The following is a 24308-nucleotide window of genomic DNA, read 5'->3' as shown; positions in this document are numbered from 1 at the left end:
AATGTAAGGGTTCAAACGGAACCCCCTGAAGAACTGAAAGAACTAAATTGAGACTCCAAGGAGGAGTCAAAGGTTTGTAAACAGGCTTGATTCTAACCAGAGCCTGAACAAAGGCTTGAACATCTGGCACAGCTGCCAGCTTTTTGTGAAGTAATACCGACAAGGCAGAAATCTGTCCCTTCAGGGAACTTGCAGATAATCCTTTTTCCAATCCTTCTTGAAGGAAGGATAGAATCCTAGGAATCTTAACCTTGTCCCAAGGGAATCCTTTAGATTCACACCAACAGATATATTTTTTCCAAATTTTGTGGTAAATCTTTCTAGTTACAGGCTTTCTGGCCTGAACAAGAGTATCGATAACAGAATCTGAGAATCCTCGCTTCGATAAAATCAAGCGTTCAATCTCCAAGCAGTCAGCTGGAGTGAAACCAGATTCGGATGTTCGAACGGACCCTGAACAAGAAGGTCTCGTCTCAAAGGTAGCTTCCAAGGTGGAGCCGATGACATATTCACCAGATCTGCATACCAAGTCCTGCGTGGCCACGCAGGAGCTATCAAGATCACCGACGCCCTCTCCTGATTGATCCTGGCTACCAGCCTGGGGATGAGAGGAAATGGCGGGAACACATAAGCTAGTTTGAAGGTCCAAGGTGCTACTAGTGCATCCACTAGAGCCGCCTTGGGATCCCTGGATCTGGCCCCGTAGCAAGGAACTTTGAAGTTCTGACGAGAGGCCATCAGATCCATGTCTGGAATGCCCCACAGGTGAGTGACTTGGGCAAAGATTTCCGGATGGAGTTCCCACTCCCCCGGATGCAATGTCTGACGACTCAGAAAATCCGCTTCCCAATTTTCCACTCCTGGGATGTGGATAGCAGACAGGTGGCAGGAGTTAGACTCCGCCCATAGAATGATTTTGGTCACTTCTTCCATCGCTAGGGAACTCCTTGTTCCCCCCTGATGGTTGATGTACGCAACAGTTGTCATGTTGTCTGATTGAAACCGTATGAACTTGGTCCTCGCTAGCCGAGGCCAGGCCTTGAGAGCATTGAATATCGCTCTCAGTTCCAGAATATTTATCGGTAGAAGAGATTCTTCCCGAGACCAAAGACCCTGAGCTTTCAGGGATCCCCAGACCGCGCCCCAGCCCATCAGACTGGCGTCGGTCGTGACAATGACCCACTCTGGTCTGCGGAACGTCATCCCTTGAGACAGATTGTCCAGGGACAGCCACCAACGGAGTGAGTCTCTGGTCCTCTGATTTACTTGTATCTTCGGAGACAAGTCTGTATAGTCCCCATTCCACTGACTGAGCATGCACAGTTGTAATGGTCTTAGATGAATGCGCGCAAAAGGAACTATGTCCATCGCCGCTACCATCAACCCGATCACTTCCATGCACTGAGCTATGGAAGGAAGAGGAACGGAATGAAGTATCCGACAAGAGTCTAGAAGTTTTGTTTTTCTGGCCTCTGTTAGAAAGATCCTCATTTCTAAGGAGTCTATAATTGTTCCCAAGAAGGGAACCCTTGTTGACGGGGATAGAGAACTCTTTTCCACGTTCACTTTCCAGCCGTGAGATCTGAGAAAGGCCAGGACAATGTCCGTGTGAGCCTTTGCTTGAGGAAGGGACGACGCTTGAATCAGAATGTCGTCCAGGTAAGGTACTACTGCAATGCCCCTTGGTCTTAGCACCGCTAGAAGGGACCCTAGTACCTTTGTGAAAATCCTTGGAGCAGTGGCTAATCCGAAAGGAAGCGCCACGAACTGGTAATGTTTGTCCAGGAATGCGAACCTTAGGAACCGATGATGTTCCTTGTGGATAGGAATATGTAGATACGCATCCTTTAAATCCACCGTGGTCATGAATTGACCCTCCTGGATGGAAGGAAGAATAGTTCGAATGGTTTCCATCTTGAAAGATGGAACCTTGAGAAACTTGTTTAAGATCTTGAGATCTAAGATTGGTCTGAACGTTCCCTCTTTTTTGGGAACTATGAACAGATTGGAGTAGAACCCCATCCCTTGTTCTCTTAATGGAACAGGATGAATCACTCCCATTTTTAACAGGTCTTCTACACAATGTAAGAACGCCTGTCTTTTTATGTGGTCTGAAGACAACTGAGACCTGTGGAACCTCCCCCTTGGGGGAAGTCCCTTGAATTCCAGAAGATAACCCTGGGAGACTATTTCTAGCGCCCAAGGATCCAGAACATCTCTTGCCCAAGCCTGAGCGAAGAGAGAGAGTCTGCCCCCCACCAGATCCGGTCCCGGATCGGGGGCCAATATTTCATGCTGTCTTGGTAGCAGTGGCAGGCTTCTTGGCCTGCTTTCCCTTGTTCCAGCCTTGCATTGGTCTCCAAGCTGGCTTGGCTTGAGAAGTATTACCCTCTTGCTTAGAGGACGTAGCACTTTGGGCTGGTCCGTTTTTACGAAAGGGACGAAAATTAGGTCTATTTTTCGCCTTGAAAGGCCGATCCTGAGGAAGGGCGTGGCCCTTACCCCCAGTGATATCCGAGATAATCTCTTTCAAGTCAGGGCCAAACAGCGTTTTCCCCTTGAAAGGAATGTTTAGTAGCTTGTTCTTGGAAGACGCATCAGCCGACCAAGATTTCAACCAAAGCGCTCTGCGCGCCACAATAGCAAACCCAGAATTCTTAGCCGCTAACCTAGCCAATTGCAAAGTGGCGTCTAGGGTGAAAGAATTAGCCAATTTGAGAGCATTGATTCTGTCCATAATCTCCTCATAAGGAGGAGAATCACTATCGAGCGCCTTTATCAGCTCATCAAACCAGAAACATGCGGCTGTAGTGACAGGGACAATGCATGAAATTGGTTGTAGAAGGTAACCCTGCTGAACAAACATCTTTTTAAGCAAACCTTCTAATTTTTTATCCATAGGATCTTTGAAAGCACAACTATCCTCTATGGGTATAGTGGTGCGTTTGTTTAAAGTAGAAACCGCTCCCTCGACCTTGGGGACTGTCTGCCATAAGTCCTTTCTGGGGTCGACCATAGGAAACAATTTTTTAAATATGGGGGGAGGGACGAAAGGAATACCGGGCCTTTCCCATTCTTTATTAACAATGTCCGCCACCCGCTTGGGTATAGGAAAAGCTTCTGGGAGCTCCGGCACCTCTAGGAACTTGTCCATTTTACATAGTTTCTCTGGGATGACCAACTTTTCACAATCATCCAGAGTGGATAATACCTCCTTAAGCAGAATGCGGAGATGTTCCAACTTAAATTTAAATGCAATTACATCAGGTTCAGCCTGTTGAGAAATGTTCCCTGAATCAGTAATTTCTCCCTCAGACAAAACCTCCCTGGCCCCCTCAGATTGGGTTAGGGGCCCTTCAGAGATATTAATATCAGCGTCGTCATGCTCTTCAGTAACTAAAACAGAGCAGCCACGCTTACGCTGACAAGGGTTCATTTTGGCTAAAATGTTTTTGACAGAATTATCCATTACAGCCGTTAATTGTTGCATAGTAAGGAGAATTGGCGCGCTAGATGTACTAGGGGCCTCCTGAGTGGGCAAGACTCGTGTAGACGAAGGAGGGAATGATGCAGTACCATGCTTACTCCCCTCACCTGAGGAATCATCTTGGGCATCATTGTCATTATCACATAAATCACATTTATTTAAATGAACAGGAATTCTGGCTTCCCCACATTCAGAACACAGTCTATCTGGTAGTTCAGACATGTTAAACAGGCATAAACTTGATAATAAAGTACAAAAAACGTTTTAAAATAAAACCGTTACTGTCACTTTAAATTTTAAACTGAACACACTTTATTACTGCAATTGCGAAAAAACATGAAGGAATTGTACAAAATTCACCAAATTTTCACCACAGTGTCTTAAAGCCTTAAAAGTATTGCACACCAAATTTGGAAGCTTTAACCCTTAAAATAACGGAACCGGAGCCGTTTTAACACTTTAACCCCTTTACAGTCCCTGGTATCTGCTTTGCTGAGACCCAACCAAACCCAAAGGGGAATACGATACCAAATGACGCCTTCAGAAAGTCTTTTCTAAGTATCAGAGCTCCTCTCACATGCGACTGCATGCCATGCCTCTCAAAAACAAGTGCGCCACACCGGCGCGAAAATGAGGCTCTGCTTATGCTTTGGGAAAGCCCCAGAGAAATAAGGTGTCTAATACAGTGCCTGCCGATATTATAATATCAATATACCCAGATAAAATGATTCCTCAAGGCTAAATATGTTTTAAAATTGAATCGATTTAGCCCAGAAAAGTCTACAATCTTAATAAGCCCTTGTGAAGCCCTTATTTACCATCGTAATAAAAATGGCTTACCGGATCCCATAGGGAAAAATGACAGCTTCCAGCATTACATCGTCTTGTTAGAATGTGTCATACCTCAAGCAGCAAGAGACTGCACACTGTTCCCCCAACTGAAGTTAATTGCTCTCAACAGTCCTGTGTGGAACAGCCATGGATTTTAGTTACGGTGCTAAAATCATTTTCCTCATACAAACAGAAATCTTCATCTCTTTTCTGTTTCTGAGTAAATAGTACATACCAGCACTATTTTAAAATAACAAACTCTTGATTGAATAATAAAAACTACAGTTAAACACTAAAAAACTCTAAGCCATCTCCGTGGAGATGTTGCCTGTACAACGGCAAAGAGAATGACTGGGGTAGGCGGAGCCTAGGAGGGATCATGTGACCAGCTTTGCTGGGCTCTTTGCCATTTCCTGTTGGGGAAGAGAATATCCCACAAGTAAGGATGACGCCGTGGACCGGACACACCTATGTTGGAGAAAGTTTACTTTTGTGTACTATAGAAACCTTTGCAACAAACTCAGTATTAATTTTGCAAGCTTTTTATTTAGTTTTCGGCTGAAAAATCAGTTTTTTGTTCCCCCCCCCCATTGCAACCCATGGCGATGTACTGCATACGGAAGAATTTGAACCTATGCCCATCCTACTGCAAAGAAGATAGCTTGATCAGTGCAGCAGCTTAGTTTATATCTGCCCCTAACTTGATACAGAAAAAGTACTATTTTCCTGAAATGTCTTACAACCAGTAGGCAGTTATTTATTATTATTATTATTATTATTATTATTATTATTATTAGGCATTTGTTGAACGCCAATAGATTCTGCAGCGCTATAAACATAGGTGATATACAATATAACATTTATAGGAATCAGATGGGTAGAGGGCCCTGGTGAGAGTTGCACTGTTCTAGTCGGCTCTTATGAAGGCGATCTACAAACAGCTGGGTTTATAGGCTTACATTCTAAGGGGTTCAAGGGGAAAGCAATGGAGTTGGAAAATGTTGGTGTAGGTTGTATGCATCCCTGAATAGTAGAGTCTTTAGGGAGCGCTTGAAGCTGTTGAAACTAGGGGAGAATCTGGGAGCCAGTCTGGAGAAGTCCTGTAAACGGGAATGTGAGGAAGTAACAAGAGAGGAGGAGAGTAGGAGATCATGAACAGAGTGAGGGAGAGTATCTGGAGACATGTCTGAAATATAGGGGGGAGCAGCGCAGTTGAGGGCGTTGTATGTCAGAGTGAGGATTTTGTGTCTAATACTGGAGGCCAAGAGGAAGCCAGTGAAGGGATTGGCAGAGAGGTGCAGCAGATGAAGAGCAACATGTAAGGAAGATGAGCCTGGCAGAGGCATTAATTATGAATTGTAAAGGACCTAGACTGGAGCTAGGTAGATAAGAGAGGACAGGGTTGCAATTGTGAAGGCAGGAAAGGATGAGAGACTGGATTAAAATCTTAGTTGTGTCTTGTGTAAGGAACTGTCAAATTTTAGAGATGTTTTTAAGATGGAAGCAGCAAGCTTTAGCCACGGACTTATTGTAAGGAGTGAAAGAAAGATCTGAGTCAAGTGTGGCCCCAAGACATGGGGCATGTGGGTTAGGGGTAATGATGGAATTATCAAGTTATAGAAAATTGCCGGGGGGGGGAGATTCTGGAAGAAGGCGAGAAAAATAAGGAGTTCAGTTTTGGAGAGATTTAGCTTAAGGTAGTGAGAGGACATCCAAGATGAGATATGAGAAAGACAGTTAGTGACACGGGTTACTAATGAAGGAGGTAGGTCTGGTGCAGAGAGGTATATTTGGGTGTAATCGGCATACAAATGGTATTGAAACCCATGGGACTTTACTAAGGAACCTAATGATGACATGTAGATTTGAAAAGATAGGGGGACCGAGGACAGAGCCTTGAGGTACCTCAACAGAAAGTGGTAACTGGGCAGAGGATGCTCCAGAGAAGGTTACACTAAAGGTACGGTTAGATAGGAAGAGAACCACGAGAGAGCTGTGTTGCAGCTGCTGAAGGTTTGGAGCAAAAGAGGGTTGGTCGACAGTTTCAAAGGCTGCAGACAGATCAAGGAGGCTAAGCAGAGAGAAGTGGCCTTTGGAATTTGCTGTAAGTATAGGTTGTTGGTAACCTTGACAATTGCTGTCTCTGTGGAGTGATGGGGACAGAATCCAGATTGCAGTGGGTCAAGAAGAGAGTATAGTGTGAATGGGATAGGCGTGCATATACTAGCTTTTCAAGGAGCTTTGATGCAAGAGGGAGTAGGGAAATGGGGTGGTAGCTGGATTGAGTGAAGGTTTTTTGAGGATAGGTGTGACCATACATGTTTTAGAGATGAGGAAAATATACCAGTGCTGATGGAGAGGTTGAAAATGTGTGTGAGGGGAGTAGCTGTGAGGGGATGGGGTTGAGGGGACAGGTAGTGAGGTGGAAGGACAGTATAAAGGCAGAAACTTCCTCCTCTGTAACATCGACAAAAGAGCTAAATTTATGGCTATTTGGGTTTTGGATGATTTTGAGGGGGCGAGAGATTGGTAGTATGTTGAGAGCTGATTTCATTTCTGATGGAGTCAATTTTGTTTTTGAAGTAGCTTGCAAAATCCTTGAGCTGAGAGAGAAGTTGTATTAGGAGGTGGGGGTTGGCAGAGAAGAGTATTGAACATGGAAAAAAGACGTTTTGGGTTAGAGGAAAGAGATGAGATTAGAGAAGTATTGTTGCTTATAAAGATTAAGGGAAGAATAGTAGGTATTCACGATGAACTTGAAGTGAAGAAAGTCAGCTGAACTCCGGTGTCGCTCAGCAGTATTTTACTGTGTCAGGAGTATGCCAGGGCTGAGGATGAGTGTGGTTTTTGAGCTATGGTAGGTGCGGCCAGATTGTCAATGACCGATGTAAGGGTGGAGTTATAGTGGCAGATTGGTCAGGGGATGGAAGAGAGGAAAGGTTTGAAAGCGCTAGCATGCTGGTGCTGATCTAATGACTTAGTGCTTCAATCAAGTTTGGTGTGAGGGGGAGTTGTAGGGAGGGAAGTGATGTTGCAAGTGAGGCAATGATGGTCAGAAAGAGGAAATGGGGAGTTTGTGAAATTTGAGATTGTGCAGTGATAGCTGAAAATCAGATCGAGGGAGAAGACTATCTTTGTGTGGGAGAGTCAGTCCATTGTGACAGGCTGAAAGATGAAATGAGTTGCAGAAATTGTTTTGCCGAGGAGGCAGTGGGATTGTCCAGAGGGATGTTAAAGTCGCCAAGAATGGGGGCAGGGGTCTCTGAGGTAAGGAAGTCAGGCACAAAGTTATCTAAAAATTGAGTTGAGGAGCCAGGGGGGGCGGTATATGACTGAAACACGTATAGAAAGGGGAGAAAATAAACAAATTGTGTGCTTCAAATGAAGAAAATGTGAGGGAAGAGAAGGGCTGTATTTGTTCAAAGGTGCAACAAGAGGAAAGTAAAATACCAACACCACCTCCTTGTCTATTGCCAGACCTAGGAGTGTGGCTGAAGTGGAGACCCCCATGTGACAGTGCAGTAGTTGATGCTGTGTCTGAAGCAGAGAGCCAGGTTTCTGTAAGAGCCAGAAGGTTGAGAGTGGGAGATAAGGAGGTCATGGATAGAAGTGAGCTTGTTTCATGGGAGAGGTCCTGTAAATCCGCTAGATATCCAGGAATCCAATAACATTTGGAGAGCACAAGGATGGGGAGATATTAGGCTATAAACCAACCTCTCAGAATTTGCCTACCCCTTTAGTTGCTTTAGATCTATCTATAAATAATCTAATACCCCTTTAAGATCATAGAACAGTATTTATAAAGTTGTCTTTGTGATTATTTTTGCTAATGAATTTCTAGCCCTTCTTCTGACAGATGCAATTTTAAAGTCAGCAATGCTTTTCTCTTAACTTCCAGATTTAGTGAACGTCTACATTATGCGCTCAAGTTTTTGGCTCCACAATGCCAGATAAAGTTTATAGTATCTGAGGATGGAAGTGGAAAGGGAACTGCTATAGTGACAGCCGTAGCGCAGCGACTTGCAGCACAGCGACAGCTAATAAACAAAGTTCTAGCTCCACTGATTCTGTCCAATGAAAAACTGAGGGAGGTGCAAAAGAGAATGTGTGTTGAGATGGAGATGGGGCTCAGAAAAGAAACCCAACCTAAAGCTACTGTGAAGATGCTTCCCACCTATGTGCGGGCTACACCTGATGGCACTGGTAAGAAGGGAGAGTGCACAATGTGTTGTGTGTTGTATTTTTATTAAACTATTAACCTTACTTTGTGTCTTGTAGAAAGAGGCGACTTCCTAGCACTTGATCTAGGTGGCACCAATTTTCGTGTTTTGTATGTACACGTGGGGCTAAAAGAGGAAGGAGGAGTACAGATAAAGAGCAAAACTTTCTCTTTGTCAGAAGAAGTGATAACAGGAACTGGAGAAGAGGTATGTAATCTTACATTTTAAATAGACCATAAAGTTTACAAATTGCATGAATGTTTGATAAGGCAAATTAGAAAGTTGTCAAAATGTAAACAAATATGCTTTAGTATCTTTTTGTTGAAAATTATGTGTATATCCTCAGCAGCAATTTAATACTGGTAGCTTGAAGGTGATTGGTGGCTACACACGGCTTTTGTTATTGGCTCACCAGATGTGTACAGCGCCTAGTAGTGCTATGTGTTTAATCCCTTTGTAGGGATTATTCACTGTTATATCCATGCAACAGTGTAAAAGTACCATGTGTTTGGTTTTTTTTTTCCCCACTTGTATATCAATTTAAAAAAATGTCTCATGGGGCCTGATTCTAAAAAGATCTCTGGGCTGGTGAGATTATTTAAGAATGTTTGTCAGTCCTATTTGCCTGGTGGAATTCTGTAAAGCCACTTTTTACCCTGAAAACAGGGTGTCTTGCTAAGGGGCATAAATGGCATTTTCGTATGGGAAGCAGATGCATATATTGCTAAAGTGCACAATGAAAATTGTAAAGTAAACATCATACAACATGAATAATTAAAGTTTACATAAATACTGAGGGGAAAACTGTATTGTTAAGATTAATTAAACACTTAACAAAATTGTTTATCAAAAATCGTATTTTATCAAAAACATTACATTTGTATGTAAAGTACACAGGAATAAATTAAATGTGCACTGGATGTACAAAAAAAACACATAGAATTTCGTACTTATGAGTGCAAAATACAAAGTGTAATTGTTGTTTTTTTGTAAAATTGGCTGAATGTGGGCTTATTTATTAAATTGTCTCTCAAATCCCAGTGTAATTCTGTAAACATTTTTGCACTACACAGATCTTCTTTTTTTCTCGCAACCTAAAATTTGGTGAGCTTTTATCAAAATATTTTGAACACTAATTTCTCTGAAAGGAAAAATGATGCATACAAAAATTAGAGCATTTCAGGTACAGTGTAATTTGATATATATTAGGCGTAATATTAAGATTTAAAACTACACCAGGGTCTCCCTCTGTACTTTTTTCTCCATTACAAACTTTTACGTAACGGAGAGCTATTATTTCTACAGGAGACATCTCACCACTCACAGGGACAGCCCCTTTTTTCATTTTTATTTTAAATAGAATTCCAAGGGCTCTGTCCCTGCAAGTATTGACATGGAAAACCATGTCTAGACTGGCGAATATTTTATAGAATTAGCACCATTGTCTCCTCTTTAATGGGAATCTTGGTTTGAAGAAAGTCTTTGCATGAAATCCCAGTTATAGGCTTAGGAAATTGTATGTAACTCTGATTAATTGGCTAGAAGTCATAACATTTTGTGTTGGTTTAAATGCAGTATTTTTCTCCAGCTATTTGACCACATAGTGGACTGCATCACAGACTTTCAAAATGAAACCCATCTTCGAGGAAAAAGGCTTCCTTTGGGATTCACATTTTCCTTTCCGTGTAAACAGACCAGCCTTGATCAGGTAATGAGTGGAGATCAGTTTTAATATAATAACATTTTATGAACTCTGTATTGACTGATCTATTCTTGCAGGGCATTCTCATTAGCTGGACAAAAGGCTTTAGTGCGTCAGGATGCGAGGGAGAAGATGTAGTCAGACTTCTCAGAGAGGCTGCTGTACGAAAAAATGTGAGTGTTCTGTTTCTGTATGCGTGTATGTGTGAATTTATTTCTGAAATTGCTGACTGGCTTTATTTTGCAGAACTCTGATCTGTTTGTGGTTGCCCTTGTAAATGATACTGTAGGGACAATGATGTCCTGTGGCTATGATGACCCATCTTGTGAAATTGGGCTTATTGTAGGTAAGAGCCACATTTGAATACCATATACATTTATGACAAACTCACTGAAATGGACAGTAAACACATTGAGACTTTAATATAAAATGTTTAGCCATGTGCAATAAAACAACTTTGCAATGTAGTTTCATTATTTATTTTGCTCCCTTTTCATGTAATTTAGCTCTGAAAATGTGCTTTGTAACTCTCAGAAAGTGAAATACATCCTGCTGAGTCATCAAGGCCAACCTTGCTACATATCTTTTTCTAATTGGCTATAGCTAAAAACAGTTCAGTTTATAATACAATTATGACAGTGACTAGCCTTGTTGTCTACAGACTTATGCCTGGATTTGGTGGGTGGAGTTTGGCTGTTGAAAAACAACTGCAACAAACACTTTTGTTAGAATTAAACGTTGTTCTATTCTATAGAAAAACAGAAATTTAGATAACTTTAATTTGAGGATTTTATATACACACAAAATAAGTTGGGTACAGAGAAGTTTTTTCCACTTTATTTGTTGAAATACTTTGTGGCTCATTTTAAGATGTACTTACTGTAGCAATTTGATGAAGTTGCTTGCTGCTTTGTATAAATCAAATATATTTATAGATCCTGATGTTTTAAAGGGTAGTAAGCACTTGTAAAATGCTTAATTATGCATAGTAAAACAACTTTTTTCCTCTTTTTTTTCTTATTTGTCCAAAAATTGGATTTTCAAGCACGTGGCAGTCTTCACAAGCCTAACCTTGCCATGTCCCTCTCCCTAATTTGCAGTTTGTTGTTGGATCTTTTCTGCTGAAGACAAATAATTGAGATTTATTTAACATGACAGTGGCAAGCTCTGTCATCTCCAAACTCTGGCCAGAAGTACTCATTTAAATAAGGAAAGTGGTGGGTTGTTTCTGACCACTTAAAAACAATTGCAGCAAACACAGTATTAATATCTTCCCTAGTCAAAAAGGATGATCTTTCTAGTCATGCTGAAGTAATTGACTCCAGACTAGTCATCCAAAGCCATCCTGAAAGGGAAGGTCAACACCAGAATTTTTTGTTTTATTAGATAATCCCTTTATTACTAATTCCCCAATTTTGCATAACCAACACTGTTATATTAATATACTTTTTACCTCTGTGATTAACTTGTATCTAAGCATCTTCTGACAGCCCCCTGATCACATGGCTATTATCTATTGACTATCATTTTAGCCAATTAGTGTAGTATCTGCCACAATCCACGGCCGTGATCACAATGTTATCTATGTGGTTTATATGAACTAGCTCTCCCCTGTTGTGAAAAGCAAATTAAAAAGCATGTGATAAGAGGCGGCCTTCAAGGGCTTAGAAATTATCATATGAGCCTTCCTAGATTTAGCTTTCAACTAAGAATACCAAGAGAACAAAGCAAAATTGGTGATAAAAGTAAATTTGGAACGTTGTTTAAAATTACATGCCCTATTTGAAACATGAGAGGGGGTTATTTTTGGACATGACTGCCCCTTTCAGTGTGCCCACAGGCTGGAATATTTAAATGTGATGACTCTGCTAATCATTCTGAACAGCCAGTGAATGACTAAAGATTACTTCACAAGAATGAAGTCATCACCCTGAATGTTTTACCTTAGCTGATGACTTTACAAGCCTGATGATGTGCAAATGACTTCTAAAGTAGTTTGATCATCATAACTCCAGGATGGTCTATAAAGTAATTATTTGTCTTGGGTTGTCATATATAGTTTGAACTTTGTGGATATGTTAATCTATTGGAAGACTGCAGTTAAATGTTATGATTATAAGGTTTTTACTTTGTCTTTAAATCTTAGGTAATTTCTCTTTAAAAATCAATTCTCTCTTCTCCCTCCCCCCCCCCCCCAAAAAAAAAGTTGGTCTTCCAGCTGTACTTACATTATATAGCTTATCCATATTGTAAATTTAAATATTTAATATGTCTGCAATTGTTTCTCACTTCTGTTAGTCACACTTACTATTTCATAAATGTCAGACTATTTTGTTTGTACTAGCTACAGATAGCATTCTGTATCCACCTTCCTCACCAGTTAATCAGTCTAGATTGTAATCTCCTTTTAGCAGCCACTTCATTATCTATGCAATCAACTTGTCATCTTGAAAAATAATTTGCATATGATCTTTTGCAGTCATTGCACTGTGGTGTATTGTTTGCTTTTTCATTTTATGTAAGTTGACATTAAAAGTTGAGTTGACTTTTAATTGAGACGTTATTGTTGATGTCTTTGTTTCCTCCTGTGTATTTTAAAACTTGATGTATGAAATATCTTTGTAGGTACAGGAAGCAACGCTTGTTACATGGAAGATATGAAGAATGTAGAGGTCCTGGAAGGGGATGAAGGACAAATGTGTATAAATATGGAGTGGGGGGCCTTTGGGGACAATGGTTGCTTGGATGACATTACTACATCTTTTGATCATAATGTAGATCAATTTTCCATGAATCCTAGAAAACAGAAGTATGTAATGTTCTGTGTTCCTAAACAAAAAATATTAATGCTGTTGCTTTTACTCACCTAAGATCCTTATTCCAGGATACATTCCACCAAATTTTGCCAGTTCTGAAGGAAGGGGGTACATCTTTAAAGGTTTTATTGAAACAAGCTTTACTGTGAGCCTCTATGAATTAAAGGGTCATTATAGTTAAAATATTATATATATATATATATTCTCACTTTCCAATTTATTTCTATTATCAAATTTGTTTTGTTTTTTGTTTAACCCCCCCTTTACCCAAAAAAAGATGTATGTGTATACATTGTGCGATACTTTGCCTATAGTTGGAGTTCCTGAGCTCCAGGCATCTGCCCACATTTGGAACCGGGGCACAATCAGTGCTCCAATTCCAAATGAGGGCAGATGCCAGTTCATTACAGACGGTGACAATATGTGTGTCGCCATCTGTAACAATCTTCTGCTGCTGGCGGGAGGCAATCTGGGAGGTGGGTGAGCGGATCAGCAGTGAAGGGGGGAGGGAGGCAGCGGAAGTGGGAGGGCCCTACAATGGGGGGAGAATTAGGATGGAGGGAAGGGGCACTACACTACAGAAAACAGGTGATGGGGGGGCGTAACTAATGATCGCGGGAGATGGGGGGTGGGGACCACAACAATACGAAAAGAAAACCAGATATATCTGTTTAAATGGAGTGATAGCCAAAAATGCTAAAAATTCTCCAGTATTTTGGGCAATTTTTTTTTTCTCTAAAAGTCCTGGTAGTGAAGGGGTTAAAAGTGTACATAAGCTCAGAAGCAGCCGATTAGTGGCTGTACATATATGCCTCTTGTCACTGGCTGGTTCGGCTTATGTAGTCAAAACTTTACACTTTATATTTCACTCTTGCATTTTTTTTTTTTTTATGAAGAAGAAATTTGGAGTAGAGGAAATGCCTGAACACTGGCTATTTTAATACATACACACTGATCTCTGTTTACCCATCTATCTATATAATTGTCAGTGTGTTTTTTTTTTTTAAAGCTATTTCTAGTATATTTATAATGTATGTTAACATAGTATAGTATAAGAAAACTTACCACTGCTTTTTCCAATCCTTAAAGGGACAGTCAACACAAAAATTGTTATTGTTTAAAAAGATAGATAATGCCTTTACTACCCATTTCCCAGCTTTGCACAATCAACATTGCTATATTAATATACTTTATAACCTGTAAACCTCTACATTTCTGCCTGTTTCTAAGCCACTAAAGACAGCCTCTTATCACATGCTTTTTTATTAGCCTTTTACAACAGGGAAGTGCTTGTTCATATGAGCCATATAGATAACATTGTGGTCACGCCCGTGGGTTGTATACAACACAGCACTAATTGGCTTAAAGCAAGTCGATAGATAATAGTCATGTGACCAGGGGGCTGTAGAGGCTTAGATACAAGGTAACCACAGAGGTAAAAAGTGTATTAATATAACCATGTTGACTGTGTAAAACTGGGGAATGAGTAATAAAGGGATTATCTATCTTTTTAAAACCATAACAATTCTTGAGTTGACTGTCGCTTTAGGTGAGCTTTGGTTTCCTTTATCGTTACACTTTCCTTTATTATTGCCACTAGTGATCATTGCAACATGGTAGCACGTTTCAACATGTTAATAGTTAAAACTCTTTTTTAAACTATTGATCATAAGTAATTTAAGAAAAATGACCACCATGAGCCATATTCGTGCCAGATAACATGTCTAATGGTAACTATATAGTTAGTTCCATATATTAAACATAACAAAACTAATGAATGCTGTGTAATCTATTATCTACATGTGAACAAATATTCTTAATTTGCTATTTGTTGTGCAAATGAATAACAAAGTAATCCTCCGTTTTTAACTTTAGGGTAGTTATGATGCCTGAAATAGGCGAATTGAAGTGCAAGCAACTCAAAATGTTTGAAAATAAAGATATTTTTTAAGGTTTGGTATATGTCAGTACTAGATAAATGCCAGAAACAGAGGGTACGTTTGTGCAACAAATTAATACATTTAATAATTGAACAAGTTTACTATTCGGATAGGAATGGCTAACGATCAGTATACCCATTTTCTATACTGTGTTCATTTCTAAAACTCCTTGTGATCTTGAGTTGTTTTCCTTAAACCTGGTATGGCTCTTAATTGATGTTTACCAAATAAAACACAGTAAGAAAAAGGATCTAAAAAAATATTAACTCTAATGAGCACATAAGTTGTAAATTTGTGTGTGTGCGCACACTGCTCCCCAAACTGCTTTCATTGCAAATCCATTCTGTTTCATCTGAAATTCTGTTTTTACAACAAACAAGCTATTCCGCAATCCCAGTTTATAGGAATATTTTCAGTTTGATAGTCAGGGGATTTATTTATTCACATTCCTGTGCAGGTATGAGAAGATGATCAGTGGCATGTACCTTGGAGAGATTGTGCGCCAGATCCTCATTGTTCTGACTGAAAATGGATTATTGTTTGGAGGCAAAATTTCCCAGCGGCTACAGACCAGAAACATCTTCCCTACAAAATTCCTCTCCGATATTGAAAAGTAAATGCTTGCTAGGCACTGATGTTAGAATATGTCTGCTTGTTACTTAATGATGACTCTCTACATTTATTGACTTGGTACCACATTTTAGAAATGCATTGTAATCAAAAAAATGAGTTGCCTAAAGGAATGATCTTTCCATGACACTCTGAGATCTTAATAGGTATATTCACTTCAGATCAAGTCAGTTAATCAGGTGGTTCATGCATTATCTACTGTGGGTATAATTATGAAAATCTAGTCTAAAATGTACATACCCATATAGACTGAATGACCCTGTCCCTGTAGGGCACTTGTTCAAATGTTAGTTTGTAGGTCATAGCCTTAGAAATAACTGATTTATCATTGGCTGATAACTGTCTGTACTGGCCTATGAATCAAGCCACTTGCTTTACATGCTGTTTTATCAGTGCACTTTTCTTTAGGTAGTCTAGCACCTCCCTGGGGAAGCCATAAAATACCTAAACATATTCCTGGTGCTATAGGTTTTTCCTTGTTCAGAGGGAAATGGCTTAGTATTATTTGACTGGACAATTATTAAATCTATCCTAAACTGTCATTCAATAATCAAGCACTCCCTCTCTAAAATAGCCAATAATTTTGCTGGATATTTATTCTAAACAATGTTTTTGAACTTACCACACACTTACCAGTGTAATGGTAACTCCATGTTTAAGGTATCAACTTCTGAAAACTCCTCCTTTTTGAGCAGCTAAACATACTTAGGACCCCCACATGCCTGCCCCATGTTTTACAGAATAGGATTATATTAGGAACGTTTGTTCCTTCCACAAAATCAAGTGGTAAAGACTTACTACGAATACCAGAGATGAGTTGATTAGTACCTGTTTTGATAGTTTCCCTGTCTGAAGCCTGACCTGTTCTAGAGAATGAGCTGAAGTGAATTACATGTAGGTGCTTATGAATAGTAACACCAAACAAATTATTTTAGATGGGGGTTATAATAGTGCGCAACAAAAGTGGGAATAAACATAGGGCCTAATCTAGATCTGTCCACTCTGGAGAAATTATCTAAGATGTCTTGCCTGTACTGTTAGGTCCCACAAAAAAATTTCAGCTTGAGATCTCTCTCTCGCTATACAGGGTGCTAGATACGAAGGAGAGGCTCCTACGTTACCTTATAAATTTTATATATAAAAAAAAAAAAAAAAGTTGCTTGCTTTATGGAGTATTTTCCAGTTTTGCTTAGTCGGTCAGCTCACTTGTGCTCTACACTTGTAGCTACCAACTTCAATGCCCAATAATCTTGTTTCATGATAACCATATCTGTAGCAAAGTAGCTTGGTCAGTTTTAAAAAAACCTGTTACCACCTTACTAGACCTCAACTAGTTAAAACTGAAAGGGCATTTCTGTTTTGTTTAGACGCACCCCCCCCTCATATATTTGTATTGGAAATAATGCTTATAGTAAGTTATCAATGTTTCAGAAACACATGTACTTATGCAGTACACACATATTGAGAACACACTGTTTTTGCTCTGTTATTGGTTTGTAATCACTGTTACTATATATAACACTGCTGGCTTTCAGAGCAGTTTTGATATTAATTTGATATGTGCCTTTTGCAGCTTAATGGATAGGCTACACATGCTTTGGGAGGAGCATAGCACCCCCATAGAACTGCCACTAGTCAAGAGTATTTAACTTCTGACTATGTCACTTTAAGTCCTTTAAGTCCTATTTTTGGCCTTAGACCTTTAGGCATGAAAATACACATCTAACGGTTCACCTTTGAAATGTAAGCATTTAAATACTGTTGAGATTCACATACCATGGTATTTTTGATGATGATATGATTGTGGTGTCATTAACCTGTTTTAGTGCTAATGTTGAAATCATCTAGATTATTTTATAAGCTTGATTACTGCATAAAGCAAAAAAACTACTTCACAGATGTGTGTGAAAAAGCTCAGTAACCTTCCCTAGTATAGTTTTTTCTTTTCTTTCAATGATTACTGTTCTTTTTAGGTTTTCTATTTATATTATTTATTTCTTATTAATTTGCATTGGTTATGCATTGCCATTTACTGTTCCATAACCCTTTTTTTTTAATGTGTATTTTGTTGTGTCTATCTTTTTTTTTTTTTTTTTTTCTCTTCAGAGATACTTTGGGCTTAATACAGGTGAGGTCCATCCTGACTGATCTAGGCCTGCGCAGTACATGTGACGATGCAGTGGTGGTTAAGGAAGTGTGTACCACTGTGTCACGGAGAGCTGCTCAGTTTTGTGCTGCTGGCATTGCAGCAGTTGTAGAAAAGATCCGAGCTAATCGTGGTTTGGATCATCTAGATGTCACTGTAGGGGTTGATGGGACCTTGTACAAGCTGCATCCCCAGTGAGTAGAATCTAACAATGGCCAAAAAATACATTTTTGTAAATTATGAAACTTTTAAGTACAAATTGCATTTACATCACCACTTAAACTTCTCAATTAGTTTGCTAACAGCAGAACCAGTGAACCCTTTTGAGAATGTGTGCCGAAATTGGCAATCTTCTTTTATGGCCATGGTACCTCCCTTTTTATTTAATTAATTAAAGGGACATTAAACACTTTGTGATTGTAATATAAAATGATTATTTGTATATGTAAAAAAAAAAAAAAAAACCTCTGCAATATACTTTAATTTATTTTGTCCCCGTTTCCTGCAATTCCATTCTGAAATTGTGGGCTTTTCAGTTCCTGTTAGAAATGGAAGTGCAGTTATATTCCACACAGCCATTTGCTGCACACTCTAATGACCTATTTATAACTGGCCACAGCATTGTTTTATAGACACTAAAACTTTACACTTATTTTGTTAATATTTTTAACAGCTATTGAAACTTTAAAAAATACATTTACATGTTATTCACAGACTAATCTTTTCATTGAATGCATCATTCTATCTAGCATTTATTTAGTGTTAATATCCAATTAAAAGGGGCATGTACATTTTAATTTCTTTAACACCCATAGTATATATTATCAATTAAAGCTTAATTGCTGTTTATATAACTGATTCATAATAAAAATAGCATAGGTTCACCACATAGAAAATTGTGATCAGCCATGTTTTCCTTTTCCATTTACTACTAAACTGCTTTTTAGATTCATTTTAAGGCATTCTAAAAAAAAAAAAAAAAAAAGTTGCAATTGTGTTTCTCAGAAATGTGGTCTACGTTTTTTTTTTTTTTTTTTTTTTATGTTGTCAGTGTGAGAATTCCTCAGAAATATGGTTGACGCTACTTAGTAAATTTATTTTTCTGCCAGTTTTATAGACTGTTTGGCAGATGAACCAAAAAGCGTCCTTGGGGTGTAGACACTTTTTGTTTCATTCATTGCAGGCCAGAGTTAATACACGTACTACATGCCGAATGCTAGTTCACATCTGCTGTTTTTAATGTGCACTGTACAGAATAGAAACTGCAACTGAAAAGTACCCTAATCATTTTAAGATTGTAGCCTAAAAAGTTATGCAGCATTTCTTTCACTGAATTGCATTATGGCAACATAATATTGGAATTGCATCCTACGCTGGATCTATATAGATAAACTGTTCAAGAATAATTTCCACTAGCAGGATTTGAACATTTCTGCTTCACAGAACATAGCTGATTTATCATCTCATTCACAATGTTAAGATGTCAGTGAATTAATCTAAGCCAAAATGGTATGGGTCATTTTCTGGTTCAGTGATTCTAAACACAGTTTATACATTGTATTCTAAATATGATTCGGGCTCCGGTAATCCAGTTTTAATGTCCAGTTCACCTGGAATGCATACGTGAACAGATTTTTTTTTTTTTATGCATAAGTGAACAGATTTTTTTTTTTTTTTTTTTTTAAATTGCAATTTTTTATTTTTTTTTGGAGGATTTTTCCTTCAGTCTAGTAAGACAATATGAATATCCTAGATGATAAAAAAAAATTATATATATAAACAATGTGAGTGCACGGTAGTACAATATACTTGATCATAAGTGCAGATATCATTCATTATAACTCTGCACTTTCACAGTTATGCACATCTTGTGGTATTTCCTAACTCAAAATTGCTTTTCTTTTGCTATGTAGTTTATTGTGGATTGAAGCATCATATAACTGAGAGCAGAACAAACTAGAACATTTAACATGGTCTTTTCCTGTGTGCTGTAGTATAAAAAAGCTACCCGTGTACCATCATGGTGAGCGCACTAATATCGGCGCAGATTATAAAATTGTTTTGCATTAAATTTGTTTTGGTTATTAAATAAAGATTACAACAAAATGTGTTTAGTGTTTCTGAAATGTGATATGAACATGTTTTAATGCTATTGAAGTAAGTTCTTTACACATTTAACTACTAATATCTGTTATGACATTCAACTAACTAAAAACACTAAATCTCCTTTACTGAGTCAGTATTAAAGAGAGATTATTATTTTATTTACCATGTCCTTTATTTTAAGAAAGGGAGAGGGGATATTAAGCCTATGACCTTTTGGAATCTTACTGGAAATGGTTTCTCTATTTTGCAGCTTTGCTGGAGTTGTTCAGGAGACGGTTAAGGCATTGGCTCCTCAATGTGAAGTCACCTTTCTCCGTTCAGATGATGGTTCTGGAAAAGGGGCAGCTTTGATAACCGCAGTAGCGTGTCGTATTGCAGGTTCAGAGGCACGTGCTGCGTAAGGTCGTCATCATCTCTTCGAAAGCTTAGGTTTCCCACGGTATCACAAATATGTTTCGCAGTACTACATAAAGCAGTTGACTGTATTTATGCAAAATATATTTAAAAAATAAATATTTTTGAATTTAACTTTTATTCTCTATTTCTTCCATAAGTATTTAAAGTTACTTAATGTATACATTAGTTATAGAACACACTGTGTGTCTTTAGAGGGGGGACTTTTCACTGGAAACAGATTTTATGATTCTATATTGGTCTTTGCTGGCACAAATATTTTGAAATGCCACAGTGTTGCAGTTGTAATATTGCAGTGGTCACAATGTCATAGGCAACATTTTAAATGTCATTGAAAACCACAGATGACAGAAAAGAGGTGCAATATAATGTTTCACAATGCATTGCAATCTCATCTGGCATCCAAGTTATACATCTTCACCCTAATGATCATACATGCTCCGTCTTGGCCACAGCATCATTTTTTCTTTCCTTTTTTTCCACCATTTAGATTTGATGATCATCCATATTTATTTTTCGGTCTCTTTTTATTAAGATACAAACTGAAAATACAGGAAGTATGTACACAATTTATACAATAAAATAATTTTAGAACAAAATGGTTTCTTCAGGCAAAAGACAGTATTTAGTGTGACCTTCCTTGGAACTAAGCACATCTTGAACTCTTCTGGGGAGACTGTCCTGAAGTTAACTTGTATATTATTCCAGGCATCTTTCAACACTTACCAGAGTTCTTCTTAAGATTTAGGTCATCTATTTTTTTTTTTCTGTCCAGATTATCCAATACTGCATCTATAATAATCAGGTCTGGATTCTGTGGAAGCCAGTCCATCACTGTCAGTGTGTTATCAGCTGTTTTTCTCTACAAATATGATTTCACCACATTATCAGTGTACTTCGGATAGTTATCATACTGAAAAATAAAACGATACCCAATTAAGCGCTTTTTCACGGCAGTCATTTTGACATGAAATAGTAGGACAAATAAAGGTGTTGGCAATGACATTAATCAGGGTTCCATTTCATGTAGGTTTACGAGAGCCAGATTCCTGCTATTGCTCAAGTGTAAGGGGAGGTCACACTAAATAACTGTCATTCAACCTATAAAAGCTGGTGTGTTTTTTTAGTTCTTTTAATACTGCATATAAATATATAAAATAATTATATATGGTAATTTTACCATTGCTAAAACAACAAATCTAATGATGGACTAAGACTTTTGCACAGTACTGTATGTCTATGTGTGTGTATGTGTATATATATATATGTGTGTGTGTGTATATATATCTCTATCCATCCACAGAGAGCACTCATTGTATGGGTTTTGAAATCCTCCTCTTGTTTACTCTAACATCAGACATATAAAAAAAAGTGTAACCTTACGAGTGCTCTCTGTGGATTCTTCTATATATTATTTGGAAGCGTTCTGGATCTAATTTTAGAACAGTGAGTGTTGGCTATTCCATATAGTTTGTGTATGTGTGTGTATGTATTATATATCTATAGTAAAATTAAAAAAACAACTGTTAGAAATTACTGTCAAGATCTGTGGTAGTTTTTGGAAATATGCCCTGCCTGAGAGAACTTTACACATGCTCAGTCTGCTCCTGTAAGAGATTTCTAACTTCTATCATTGTATCCAATGGCTTAAACAAGTTTTCACATAGTTTACCAGCTGCTTCAAAAGCAATCGGCTCTGAGTGAGCATACAGTATGCCATTACTGTGGTAGTCTTTATGAAAGTGCCATCATCTAATCGGAGACAGATTATGTTATACTACACAGCATCTCTGTTAATAACATTCTTATATATATGAGGGAGCGTCATTGCTTTCTGCATATGGAGAAACTGTTCCCACAACATGAATATACAGTTATCTTTGCATACTTTACTATCTTGCCTTGTATTGAGATCTTGGGCTGTCTCTGGCATTAACATATATACAGACACTTGCTGGCTTTTATGTACCCTGTGCATATTTTGATAAGATTTAATGATGTTTAATCTCTTCTCTCTTTTTACAAGCTTGCCTGTCCTTCTTTTTTATCTACCACAGCGGTATAGATTTTTTTAGGTGTTTAGCATACCATAGGTGCTTGAATTTTCACTTGTATATGTCTTTTGTCCTTTGTAATAAACCTATATGTTTATGCTGAACCCGCATATGTACTTGCCCTTTCTGTGAAGTATTCCAGTGTGTGTGTATATATATACATACACGGGCACAGTCTCCCACACACTCATATATACACTCTCTCTCTCACACACTTGCTTACATACACTTGCTTTTCCATAGCTAGTTATTTGACAGTTAATCGCAAAACAGTAGCAAGGTTTATATTTAGGTTTGATCAAGCTACCATAACAAAAGATTGCTTAAAGGCACATTACTCAGATTTAAATAGACTGCAGCACATTTCTGATGTATATTGGCAGATGTATTTGTAGTTTATGGGGGTTTTAATGGTGCACATGACCTGCTGACAATATGGAGGTACACTGAGTAAAGATTTTGTAAATATGCTTTTACATATGGGTATAATCATAACTTATTGGGGACACACACAAAATATAGACGCATACATGCACACATATATATCCATACACATACAGACACACATACAGTATCTCACCAAAGTGAGTACACCCCTCACATTTTTGTAAATATTTTGTTATATCTTTTCATGTGACAACACTGAATATGACACTTTGCTACATTGTAAAGTAGTGAGTGTACAGCCTGTATAACAGTGTAAATTTGCTGTCCCCTCAAAATAACTCAACACACAGCCATTAATGTCTAAACCGTTGGCAACAAAAGTGAGTACACCCCTAAGTGCAAATGTCCAAATTGGGCACAATTAGCCATTTTCCCTCCCCGGTGTCATGTGACTCGTTAGTGTTACAAGGTCTCAGGTGTGAATGGGGAGCAGGTGTGTTAAATTTGGTGTTCTCGCTCTCACACTCTCTCATACTGGTCACTGGAAGTTCAATATTGCACCTCATGGCAAACAACTCTCGGAGGATCTGAAAAAAATAATTGTTGCTCTACATAAAGATGGCCTAGGCTATAAGAAGATTGCCAAGACCCTGAAACTGAGCTGCAGCACGGTGGGCAAGACCATACAGTGGTTTCACAGGGCAGGTTCTAATCAGAACAGGCCTAGCCATGGTCAACCAAGAAGTTGAGTGCAAATGCTCAGCGTCCTATCCAGAGGTTGTCTTTGGGAAATAGATGTATGAGTGTTGCTAGCATTGCTGCAGAGGTTGAAGGGGTGCGGGGTCATCCTGTCAGTGCTCACACCATACGCCGCACACTGTATCAAATTGGTCTGCGTGGCTTTTTCCCCAGAAGGAAGCCTCTTCTAAAGATGATGCACAAGAAAGCCTGTTAACAGTTTGCTAAAGACAAGCAGACTAAAGACATGGATTACTGGAACTATGTCCTGTAGTCAGATGAGATGATACTTATTTGGTTTAGATGGTGTGTGGCGGCAACCAGGTGAGGAGTACAAAGACAAGTGTGTCTTGCCTACAGTCAAGCATGGTAGTGGGAGTGTCATGGTCTGGGCCTGCATGAGTGCTGCCGGCACTGGGGACCTACAGTTCATTGAGGGAACCATGAATGCCAACATGTCCTGTGACATACTGAAGCAGAGCATGGTCCCCTCCCTTCGGAGACTGGGCTGCAGGAAAGTATTCCAACATAACGACCCCAAACACACCTCCAAGTCTACCACTGCCTTGATAAAGAAGCATGTTTCCAGACCTAAACCCTATTGAGCATCTGTGGGGGATCCTCAAATGGAAGGTGGGGGAATGCAAGGTCTCTAGCATCCACCAGCTCCGTGATATAGTGGAAGAGGACTCCAGTGGCAACCTGTGAAGCTCTGGTGAACTCCATGCCCAAGAGGGTTAAGGCAGTGCTGGAAAATAGTGGTGGCCACACAAAATATTGACACTTTGGGCCAATTTGGACATTACCACTTAAGGGTGTACTCACTTTTGTTGCCAA

The 24308-nt window shown here is 38.9% G+C and overlaps 1 protein-coding gene across 4 annotated transcripts in view; it reads left to right on the top strand.

Annotated features, from left to right (window-relative positions):
- HK3 (hexokinase 3) overlaps positions 1-20406 on the top strand; it is a 160641-nt gene extending 140235 nt beyond the window's left edge. For all 4 annotated transcript variants that reach the window (XM_053717047.1, XM_053717049.1, XM_053717048.1 and 1 more), the window contains exons 11-19: positions 8217-8521; positions 8597-8745; positions 10127-10246; positions 10318-10413; positions 10487-10586; positions 12866-13049; positions 15454-15609; positions 17733-17966; positions 20129-20406. In XM_053717047.1, coding sequence (XP_053573022.1) covers positions 8217-8521; positions 8597-8745; positions 10127-10246; positions 10318-10413; positions 10487-10586; positions 12866-13049; positions 15454-15609; positions 17733-17966; positions 20129-20279 — 1495 coding nt within the window. In that variant the 3' untranslated portion in view covers positions 20280-20406. The remainder of the gene's footprint in view (positions 1-8216; positions 8522-8596; positions 8746-10126; positions 10247-10317; positions 10414-10486; positions 10587-12865; positions 13050-15453; positions 15610-17732; positions 17967-20128) is intronic.
- Positions 20407-24308: the final 3902 nt, after the last annotated feature.

The sequence above is a fragment of the Bombina bombina genome, chromosome 6 (assembly GCF_027579735.1).
Source record: "Bombina bombina isolate aBomBom1 chromosome 6, aBomBom1.pri, whole genome shotgun sequence".
Classification (NCBI taxonomy): domain Eukaryota; kingdom Metazoa; phylum Chordata; class Amphibia; order Anura; family Bombinatoridae; genus Bombina; species Bombina bombina.
The sequence above is the reverse complement of the archived record's forward strand: the minus strand, read 5'-3'. Positions and strand labels throughout refer to the sequence as shown.